Here is an 11,667-nt window from a genome sequence, read left to right as displayed (position 1 = left end):
AACCCTTGGATTTCAGTCGTGCTACACTTTTGGTAGGATGGTGATATATTTCTACATCTTGATTGTAGCTCATGATTGAGAGTGGAATAGTGGGAAATTAGATTGGTGAGTACATGACTAGTTTGTCTCACTAAAGAAATTTGATAATGAATTTCTCCCACTAGATATAATTTTTGTAGTGGTACAACATTATGTGCAATGTTGAATCATGACGAATATATCTAAGCTTCCTAGCAGTGGGTGTTGAAGGATGGATATTTTCCTTTTTCTTTATCATTGTTCAGGGGACTATTAGGTTTGATTGATGTTGAGGATGATTTGAGATTGGTGGATATTGTTGGTGATCAGATTACAGACTTGTTGCCAGTGATCTTATGATTGAGTATGTCTATTGTACGGACATTAGGAGTCCATGATATTGCTATTTAGGCTTACAGTGCCCTAGATATTTCTATGGACTCGATGAATTTGGTATTCTTAGGGTATTTAGATCAGTTGATATTGTCTTCAGTGACAATATTGTGATCTATTCTCGATCCAAGGTGGATCATGTACATTATCTTCGCATAGATCTAGGGATGTTTTCGACGGGAACATCTATATGTGAAGTTCAGTTGTACGTATTGTGATTACCCTCTATGAAATTTCTGAGACATATGGTCACCAGTAGGGTACACCTGTGGATCCACAGAAGATAGAAGCTGTTACCAGTTGGGAGTAGTTAAAGTGTGTACAGGAGACTCGCAGCTACCTTGGTCTGGCTGGATATTACCGGAGATTGGTTGAGGGTTCTCCAGCATTGTCATGTCGTTGACTTGACTATCTAGGAAGAGTGTGGAATTTTCCTGGACATATGTTTTTGAGACTAGTTTCATGAATTGAAACGAAAAGCTGATAACTGCACCGTCTCTGTTTCACCTTCTTGTGTAGACGGATTTATACTCTACACAGAAGTATGATACTAGGGGTTGGATGCAGTTCTGAAGCAGCACGGTCGAATAGTACTATATTCTTCTCGACAGCTGAAAGACTGTGAGAAAGTTATTCGACTCATGATCTGAGTTAGTAACTGCCATTTTCACGTTAAAAATGGAGGCATCATTTATGCAGAATTCATTGTCTCTGTGGGAGATTCTGTGTGTTCTTGAGTCTCAATCAGTCCGAGAGGAGTTACACCAAGAAGCACATCGATACAGATTTGCGATACGTCCGGGTGACACTCAATGTATAGAGACTTGAAGAGTTCCTACTAGTGGAATAACAGGAAGAAAGACATCGCGAATTTTGTAACTTGATGTCTAATGTGTCAGCATGTGGGGGGTTAAACATCGGAGACCAATAGGATTGCCCCAGTAGATTCGGATACTGGAATGGAAATGAGAGCTTGTTACGATGGACTTTATTGTGTGATTATCCAGGACATTGAGAGGATATGATGCTTTGGGTAATCATTGTTGGGTTGGTGAATTTGCTCCCTAGCTATCAATTCGTAGGATAAATTCGTTAGATCGATTAGCTAGGTTATACTATAGAGAGATCACCGAACTTTAGGGTATATCTGATGTGCATAGATTGTATACACTTGTTTAGTATATTTTGACGCACATTCACATATTTTGCGTGTACTTTATCTATGCATTTTTGTATTTCTAGCTTTGCTTTTAGCATATTTACTCTTTTTGTTCGGATATCTTCTTTTGTGCATTTTCTGTACGCAGGAGTCGATTTTAGAGAAGAATTGATGTTCGAGGCAAAATCTACAATTGAACGAAGGAGGAAGGTACCATCCCTGAGTGCCACACGGCCCTGTCATGGGGAGTTGCCCAGGTCGTGTGGTGATTCTCACCCCTGCAGCACTGGCAGAATGAAGGAGTGTCTAGGCCGTGTGAGTATCACACGATCGTGTAAGCCTTCCAGAGCCAAAGCAGTGCATGGCCGTGTGTGTTACACGGCCGTGCAACATTTCCAGAAGCTAAGAAAGCCTTGGCCTTGTCCCAGACACGACCGTGCAGGAGTTCCAGAGCTAGAGGCAGAGTAGGTCATGTAGATCTACACGGTCGTGCAAGGGGGCAGTGGCAGAGCATGCCACGACCGTGTGAACATCACACGATCATGTCACCTGGGCAGTGAAGGGAATGGACCAGGCAGTGAAGGAGTGTCCAAATAACAGAATACACATAAGCTCGCTCGGGGCTTTGCTCGATCGAGCACACACAGGTAACTTTATGTACGATCGAGTTTATAACCGATCGCATAAAGACCTATCTAGCCCGCAGCAGATGGCTCACGTTAAAGACGTGCCAAATCTGTTGATAGCTGGTCACTTGCTCAAAGTGACTTCATGGGTCCTTGGCCCATGACATTGGAGGAAATGGATTGAGACTGCTTGAAATCACTAGAGACTCACAGACACATGGGAGATACGAGAGACATGGAGGAGGTGAGGAGGTGTGGGGCACCTTCTTGCAGAGACACAGGACATAGCGTGGACATTGATGATATGGACACATGAGCAGTTGAATAAAGATAGCAGATAGTGCTGATTGATACCTCAACTTCAATATCTAGTACCGAGGATGAGCTTGCATCCAGCATGTGCAGAAGAGATAGGGATAGATGGTACACGAGTGAGAATATGTACATGACCATGGTTCCCCTTCCAGATTTGATACTTCGTCAGACATGACATAAGGGGTTCCATGATCACCTTGTATGTTTTGTGCATTTTTGATGATATATATTTTTCTTTTTATCGAAAAAAATAGTTTATAACCGTCGGCCATGTCTAAGCATCCTGCTCGGGAGACGCCTGGGCACACTTTCAAGACTTTGATGCAGGGCGATCAACAAAACTAGATAACAAACATCATCCTGTTTAAACCTTGATCGTCATCTTATCTTGACTTTAATATCCCTATCATTTTCTGAATCCATTTGTCATAATCGGTATCAGTCAATGTTACGTAAGATCATCTTCATCGAATATGTTAGCTATTAGAACAGAATTTAAGGCGGCAAAGCAGTAATGATTGTGTTAAATGAAATCATTTTAGGAAGTGGGTAAATTTTGCCTCAACGGTTTCGTTGCTTGGATGTTGGCAGTAGAATTATCAAACGGGCCAACTTGTGGTGGGGCAGGCCGGCTCATGGCGGGTCAACTATTTTGCGGGACAGGGCAGACTGATCCGTCAACTTGGCGAGTTAGGAAATTTTTAATCCAACCCAATCCAAGGAGGGTTGCGGGTTTGACGAGCCAACCCGCGGGCCTATCAATTTTTTTAAAAAAAAATTAAAAAAAATTCATATCTTCAACGTTTTACTTCGGAAAGGTTTCATCAACCAAATGTATCCATAAACATGCATTTTAAATATAAATAAATACAAATGAGTATTTATGTGGGATGAAAGTACTATTTTCATTTCAAAATTATAATAAAGAAAGATAATAAATAAACAAAAAAACTTAAGTTATATGTGTTTCTCAACCTGCCGGTCAACCTAAGCTTGTTGCGGGTCGATCTGTGCGGGTCGTGGGCTTAGGTAGGTCGGCCTATGATAAATTTGGGTTGATAAAATTCTAACTCAATCCATTTAAATTATTTGATGGGATGAATTAATCTGATAGATCCAATTTAAATTGACGATTCTAATAGACGGTAGCCCAGATGAGTATTTACTTTAGATGTGTTATGTGTTAAGGATATTATAAGAATATGATGTGTGAATTGATAAATATTAAAATAGTAGTGCATGTTTTGAATAATAATGAAAGTTGAGTATCTGATTTAGTAAAATATCGAAATTAAAATTTTCATGGATTTTATTGAATGTTTTCGTCGTCGCGGAAATTGGAGAAGCATCATCTCCATAATTCAGTCATATAAAATGTTTATTTTTTTCTTACTCAAGTCCTCCCTTTACCTTTGAACTTCGCTAGGGTTTGGGTTTCCTCTCTGGTCGAATCTGGATTGCTTGATCTCTGCCTTCATTCTTCAGCGTAATCGGTAGGCTAGCGGGAGGTTGTGGAGGATGTCGCTAAGGCCGAGCGAGAGAGCGGAAGTCCGCCGGAACAAGTACAAGGTTGCCGTCGACGCGGAGGAGGGAAGGCGGCGGAGGGAGGACAACATGGTAGAGATCCGAAAGAACCGGCGGGAGGAGAGTCTCCTCAAGAAACGGAGGGAGGGGATGCAACCTGTCCAGTCCGTTCCCCAGCCTATCCACACCGCTGCCGTCGAGAAAAAGGTCACTTTGTTTTGCTGTTTTTTGTTTGTTGATTCCGTTGATTGAATCGTCTCTCTGGTTGTTCGTTGGGATAGGGTGTTTATGCTTTTTGCATTGGTTTTTTGATTTGGAGTTTATAGCTTCCTTTTTGAATGATCTGATAATTTGCAGTTGGAGAACCTCCCTGCAATGGTGGCAGGCGTTTATTCTGATGATAACTCTTTGCAGATAGAAGCAACTACACAGTTTCGGAAACTACTCTCTATAGGTATTAGTTTGGTTAAAAAAGATGATTTTTTGCTTTTAGCGCCTACTGAAAAGGATTGTCGTGTTTATAACTTTCCATTTATTTAGAACGAAGCCCTCCAATTGAGGAGGTGATACAGACTGGGGTCGTTCCTCGATTTGTTGAGTTCCTTATGAGGGAAGATTTTCCTCAACTTCAGGTAAGTGTCTATCTTACCTAGGTTTCAAGTGTTTTTGGTTTTTGTTTTTTTTTTTGTGATTTACTGGCTTCTGTATTTACATAAACATGTCTTGCCATGTGGCAGTTTGAAGCTGCTTGGGCCCTCACCAATATTGCTTCAGGGACCTCAGAACACACTAAGATTGTAATAGACCATGGAGCAGTTCCCATTTTTGTCAAACTTCTCAGTTCCCCCAATGACGATGTCCGAGAACAGGTAAAATTTACTGCAACAAGAATTTTTAATCCCCTACAATGCATGAAATTTGGCTGTGGGTAAATTTGTCAATACTTGTTATGTAATTTAGGCTGTGTGGGCCTTGGGTAATGTGGCTGGTGATTCACCAAGATGTCGAGATCTTGTACTTGGTAATGGAGCTTTACTCCCACTCCTGCAGCAGCTGAATGAGCATGCTAAACTCTCCATGTTAAGAAATGCCACATGGACTCTGTCAAACTTCTGCAGAGGGAAGCCGCCACCAGTTTTTGAACAGGTGTTTCTGTTGGCTGTATTAGACTATTGTTCATGGCCACTCCAAAACACATTTTTTTTGCTTGTCTGTTATGTATGTTTATGGGCAGGTTAAACCTGCACTTCCAGCTCTCGAGAGGTTAATTCATTTGGCCGATGAAGAAGTACTGACAGATGCATGCTGGGCACTATCATACCTGTCAGATGGTACCAATGACAAAATACAAGCTGTTCTTGAGGCTGGTGTCTGCCCTCGGCTTGTAGAACTTCTTCTGTAAGATATGGTTGCATTAATTATATTTTCAATTCCTCTCTGCAAAATGCTTATTTTCAGTGTTTATAAGTGCAGCCATCCCTCACCTTCTGTGCTTATTCCAGCCCTTCGTACAGTTGGTAACATTGTCACAGGAGATGATGTGCAAACTCAGGTGTGCTAAATGATCGCTTAATTTTTTTATGATGTTCTCCATGATTTGTTCAAGATTGGGCATCATTTTTGTGTCTCTTATAGTTACCCCAAGTAAAGTGTGGTGGATGCATCTGACCTAGGAATGAAATGCGTAATTTGCACATGGTTTTTGTTTTCGATGTAAACCAATTAACCTAGTGCCAGACAATAAAAAATAAGACATGTATATTATTTCAGAAATTACCTTGTGATTATTGGACTGATACTTGCAACTTCTCATGATGGTATTAAATTTTTGCAATGTGCAACACTCTAAAAGACTTTTGTATGTAGGTACTGTGGTTTTACCTTGCTTTTAGATAGTATGACCAACTTGGGCAAACTAGTTAGTGGATAGATTGTAATTTCTTTGCCTAGTTATCCTCTTGTTTCCTTCCGTATGATTTTTATCATGCCAAATGACATTTCTATATGATTTTTCTTTCATTTTACATATGTTGGATTTATTTTTCACATTCATATTTTGCTCGTTTGAGATGATGTGAACATTAAAGAGAAAGTTGGGTTGCATCTAAGAAAAATTTCAAGAGTCACGTTTAAGATGGCACGGACCAGTACTTAGACGACCAATAAATGCTCCGGTTAGGCGATATGAAACTATGACCAATATGCACATCAAACGAGGAATATCAAAAAGGTAATGACAAGGGTATGGGTATGTTAAATGAGCCTTGTGAAACAAACTTTTTTATTTCTTCAGATGAATTGAGCAGAAAGAATGGAAGGAACATGAGGGGAAGAAACTAGAAAGATGAAACAGTAGATGAAAAGAAGAAGATGAATCTGTTGCCATGCCTTCAGGGAAGGAGAAAACATTGGAGATCTCCTGCCTGCAGATGGAGGGATTAGCTACTTGGTGTGTGAGGAAGGCACAGGTGACTGGATGCAAGCAAAACAATGAGAACAGGTTTAAATTCATTAGGGGAGGGATCCTAGAATAAAAAGTTCTAGAGGTGTGATGCCCGAGACCAATAAATGAACCTAACCCTTCTTTCTTACTCAAACAGACCAGTTTAGCCAGCCAGAAAAGATCTGATTTGACCATGGATAGAATCTAAATTGAATGCACCTTGAGTCCTGACCAATCGAAGCCTGATCCTATACATTGAGACCCAAATTATGTCCAATTAACGGCAAACAAGTTTCCCTAACAACTTGGTTGAGTATTAATTTGACTAAATAACAAAAAACTATTCCTTAAAAGGCGACGTGACATATTATGATATTAATATGTTGTGTCTTGTACCCATTGTCTATTATTTGGATACTTTTCTGCTGAGTCTTGTGATTCCATTTGTCCATGATCATGTTAAATATTTGTATTGTTTCTGAGTAACTTAGGAGAAGACACTTAGGGAAGGAGACAGTGATGGTGGTTTGAAGAGAAAGAAGACAGAGTAGTGTATTCATCATTCCAGTTTAGATCATTGGAGCTGCTAGTTATATATTATTTCCACCTGTTATCCAGATCACTGTTGTTATAAAATTCACACCCACCCACTGACACCTATAATCATTTTGTATATTTTAAAATTCTACCTAGTTCCTTCTTGTTTATGCAAATCCCAATTCTTATAGTTGGTGTTTAATTTTTTTTTTTTGTCCTACTCTCATCCCTGTTTGGATTTCTCACATCTTCATCATTTTTTTGTTGTTGCAGCAATCTACTATTTTATCCATATTCTTTTCTCCTTTTATTTCAATATATTTATCTCAATTTTCAGTTGAATTGATAGTAATATATTCTGTTTTTTTTTTTTTAAATGATATCATTTGCCATTTTGCTTCAGTATGTTATCAATCATCAAGCACTTCCTTGCCTTCTGAACCTCTTGACTCACAATCATAAGAAAAGCATCAAGAAGGAAGCCTGCTGGACCATCTCAAACATCACAGCTGGAAACAAGGACCAGATTCAGGTTTGCTGATGGGAATAGTCAATTTGAAATTCATATCACACCATTTATCATAATTTAAGTATGCTATATCATCCAGTACTACAAGTCATTTGATACTTGGTGTCCAAGATTTCCTAATCTGCCTTATGGTTTATTCATAGAGGTGTCCCTTAAATATTCCAATTTTGCATATTTACCTATATTATTGGTTTTCTTACTTAAAGATCTTAGAACTACCCTATTCAAATTGAGTTTTGGTATTTGTTATACTGATAAAAAATAGACACAGGCTGCAGTAATTTTACAGAAGATTAAAGGACTTCTGACTAAACTACAGAAGCTTTATGGTGGTAGATATTTGCCAGCTTAGGCTTTAGAATGTCTCTTTTCCCAATGAAATTTTGCAAATAACTAATGGTCTTTGTAAATTATTTCAATTAATAGACTAAACCATATCTAGTTTTGAATTGTTACAGGCTGTGATAGTAGCTGGGATTATTGGCCCACTGGTGCATCTATTGCAAACTGTTGAGTTTGACATCAAGAAGGAGGCTGCGTGGGCAATCTCCAATGCCACTTCTGGTGGTACTCATGATCAGATAAAGTATGTATTCTGTTATGCCTGTTGTATTTTTTTCCTCTTCAAAATCTTCCAGGTTTAATCTCTTTGCCTAATTGTTTTCAGTTGTATTTGACTAGGTATTTGGTTAGTCAGGGCTGTATCAAACCCTTCTGTGATCTCCTCATCTGTCCAGACCCAAGGATCGTTATTGTTTGTTTGGAGGGGCTTGAAAATATCCTGAAAGTTGGTGAAGCTGAGAAGAACTTGGGTTCTACTGGAGGCCTGAACTTGTATGCACAGATGATTGATGAAGCAGAGGGTTTGGAGAAGATTGAAAATCTTCAGAGCCACGATAATACTGAGATCTATGAGAAAGCTGTAAAGATTCTCGAAACATATTGGTTGGAGGAGGAAGATGAAGCAATGCCTGCTGGCGATGCTTCCCAAACAGGATTTGCTTTCTGAAATGGCCAGAACAAAGTTCCCTCTGGCGGATTCAACTTCAGTTAAATGCCAGCAGAGGATCTCCTGGCAGCAGGAAATTGTTCGAGTCTTTAGTCATATGGTATGGAAGATGGGAGGAGAATCTTGAATGTTTTCCGTGTCAACTCAGGTGGCTAATGAATTATTTGTGGAAGTTGACGCCATATATTGGTCGTCTACAAGTAATATTGTACATACTCCAGATTCATTCAAACATATTTAGCTCGAGTCCGGTATATTTTGTAGTCCGATACAAACTATGACTAGCACAAAATTTCATGTTTCCGCCTTCGTGTACAACGTGATCATTTTTAGGTTCAAGCGTGTTTATTGTTGTCCGTAGTTTTGTGAGTTAACTTTGATCCGGGCTGTCGTGGTGTGGCCTTCAAGAGCTACAGGTTTGCGTAATTTGATGGAAGTGAGATGCATCTTTTTAAAGGTTTAAATCCATAACGAATTGATGTTGGAATTATAAGCTACAAGGAGCACTCTACCAACTGAAGTTACATTAGTTTTTTTTTGTTAGCTAATTTTTTGAACCGATAAATCTTGGAGGTCATTAGTTTGATCCAATGAAAATTTTTTATCGGTTATTAGAATAAATCAGAAAATATTTACATGTCTATACAAGCGACCAATATTCTTAGATTTGTTATCCTATTGGAAATTTTTTTTTTGTAACATGTCACAATTAGGATTTGAACCTTATATACCTAATTAATTGCTTAAAAGACCTAAGTACTGTATCATAGTCCAGGGAAAATTGAAATTATATTATTGATCTATAAGTTCACTATTGAGAGACAACAAAATTGCATTTATTAATACGCACAATTATGCAATCGAACTGTGATTTTAATTTGATATTTGAATGTAGGGCCGATCCTAATATTTTTTGGGCTTACTCTAATTTAAAAAAAGCTCCTAAATTATAAAGTGAGTTCGTATTTTTTTTAGTTCCATGACAACTTCTTGGAATTAAATCAACATATTAAAAGACAATATAAAAAATTAAACAATTCATAATAGCTAAAATATTTCTATTATAATGGAACCATAAGATAAATATATCAAAATCGATCAATAAAAAATAACCTGCCTTACAATTTTAAACTAAAAATACTAATATAGTCAATCAAGTTGCTAGTAATTTCTTTCTTAACTGTAGCATAGTCAAATCATTTAAATATAGATTCATTATATTAATAATTTTTTTAATATTAGTTCTATGAATATGGAGGGAAGTACATACAGATATACAATACAGACATTAGACGCATGATAGGGTAAACCTCATGTCGTCAGTTTCTGAGAATTGATCCTTAACCATTACGCTAGAGATATCATATACCCATCATCTGTGTTACATCCTAGGGACTTAGTCAATCCATTTAAATTTTCTTGTGATATGGTTGATTAGAAAAAAGGTTTTATAAGTTATAACTTTAAAAAGTTCATTCTGCACTTGCTAATAATAACTATGATAGTCAAAACGATTTTAAAAGATATGAGCATTTGAGAAACGACCATCCATTTTTTTCAAGTAATTCACTACATTAATTATCGATTTTATTTATCTTGGTAATGAGCACTTTATCATCATCATCATTAATATCAAAACAACTCCTATGAGTCAGAGAATTTTCAAGATTCTTGTATGACCTCGACATGGTTTCATCATCTGTATGTTGTAACCTCTCCAAATTGAAAAAAAATCAAATGTTTCTTTAATTTTTAAAACTATTCAAATTTTGTTTTCATAGAACAACAAGCTTGATTGATTACAAAGATAAAGTAATTTCCAAGAGACTCTCTTGTTAACTATGTCACTTATTCACGGTTACATTCACTAAATTGCCCTTTTTCTTCGAATAAAACGAATATGTACTTTCTTCTTTATTTAATCTTTAACTTTTTTTTCCTTTTTTTAACCCACCTAGATATGTGAGATATAATTTGTTTGATCGAGAAGCGCTAGAGGGGGGAGGGGTGAATAGCGCTCGTGGCTATTTCGTTTCGTATTCGTAAAACACTAATAGAGTTTAAAGCAACAGAAATAAAAGATAACAAACACGAACACAAGTATTTACTTGGTTCGGAGCCTGTGACGACTCCTACTCCAAGGCCCACGCTCGTTGAGCGTTTACTTTGGGCAACAACTATAATCGTTAAAAGTTTTACAGAAATGCAATACAAATAAAACAATCGTAATCTTATACCGACAACAGAGAAAAGTAGAATTGCAACTTCTGGTTGTCGGGGCGTCGCTTCAGCACTTCTGGGTCGTCTTTTGAGCAGCAAATAGTCGAAGGATCGCTTGAGAATGGTTTTGTTATGCTGTTGCTTGAACCCTCCTTATAAACAGTGCTGGAGGCGCCTCCAAGCCTGTCCGAGGCGCCTCCAGGCCGCCGAGTCGCACGCGTGGATCAGCTCTGATCTGGTCGCGCCTTATCCCACTGAAAGCGCCTCCAAGCTGCTCCAAGGCGCCTCCAACGCCTGGTCCAAGGCGCCTCCAGTGACCTCCGAGGCGCCTCCAGCGTCTCTGGACAGCTGGCTTTGGCTAGCACCCGAGGCGCCTCCAAACCCCATGGAGGCGCCTCAGACACTGTTCATCCGAGATTAAATGTGCCCCTTTGTTCTTGCAAAATGTGTTAGTCCCAAACACAAACCTTGTAAAACAAAGTTAGCACAGAAATATGATAAATGATATCGACAGTCAACGGACTGTTCGGGTTTGACTTCGGATTTCCAACCCGAAACCCTAGGTCGACCCAACGCCTACTGTTCCCTCTACGGGGAACGCGTCCTCACCTACTCCACTCAGGAGATTTACCTATTGCCAGTGCAATCCTCCAGATCGACTGGACTTTTGCTCAGCGTTCGAAGCTTCCGGACTTTTTGCTGGACTTCTGCTTCCCAGCTCGTCTAGTCTTTCACCTGGTTCGTGACACCAGGACTTTCCACCTAGGGTTACCCCCCAAGGACTTTTGCCTGAAGCTCTCGACCCGCCAAGACTTTTCGCATAGGGTTACCACCCCCTATGACCTAGGGTTACCATCCCCTAGGGTTTTCCACTTGCCTAATCGCAGCTAGGAC

The 11,667-nt window shown here is 38.9% G+C and overlaps 1 protein-coding gene across 1 annotated transcript; it reads left to right on the top strand.

The window, feature by feature from the left end:
- Nucleotides 1-3,896: 3,896 nt before the first annotated feature.
- Nucleotides 3,897-8,892, top strand: LOC121967293 (importin subunit alpha-1b-like). Its single transcript, XM_042517423.1, has 10 exons — nt 3,897-4,242; nt 4,393-4,489; nt 4,576-4,667; nt 4,773-4,904; nt 4,996-5,181; nt 5,270-5,433; nt 5,509-5,587; nt 7,419-7,547; nt 8,003-8,130; nt 8,226-8,892. The coding sequence occupies exons 1-10, from the start codon at nt 4,030-4,032 to the stop codon at nt 8,551-8,553; spliced, it is 1,548 nt and encodes a 515-aa protein (XP_042373357.1). The 5' UTR covers nt 3,897-4,029; the 3' UTR covers nt 8,554-8,892.
- Nucleotides 8,893-11,667: the final 2,775 nt, after the last annotated feature.

This window comes from Zingiber officinale, chromosome 1B, assembly GCF_018446385.1.
Source record: "Zingiber officinale cultivar Zhangliang chromosome 1B, Zo_v1.1, whole genome shotgun sequence".
Lineage (NCBI taxonomy): Eukaryota > Viridiplantae > Streptophyta > Magnoliopsida > Zingiberales > Zingiberaceae > Zingiber > Zingiber officinale.
This window is presented reverse-complemented; position numbering and strand designations above follow the sequence as displayed.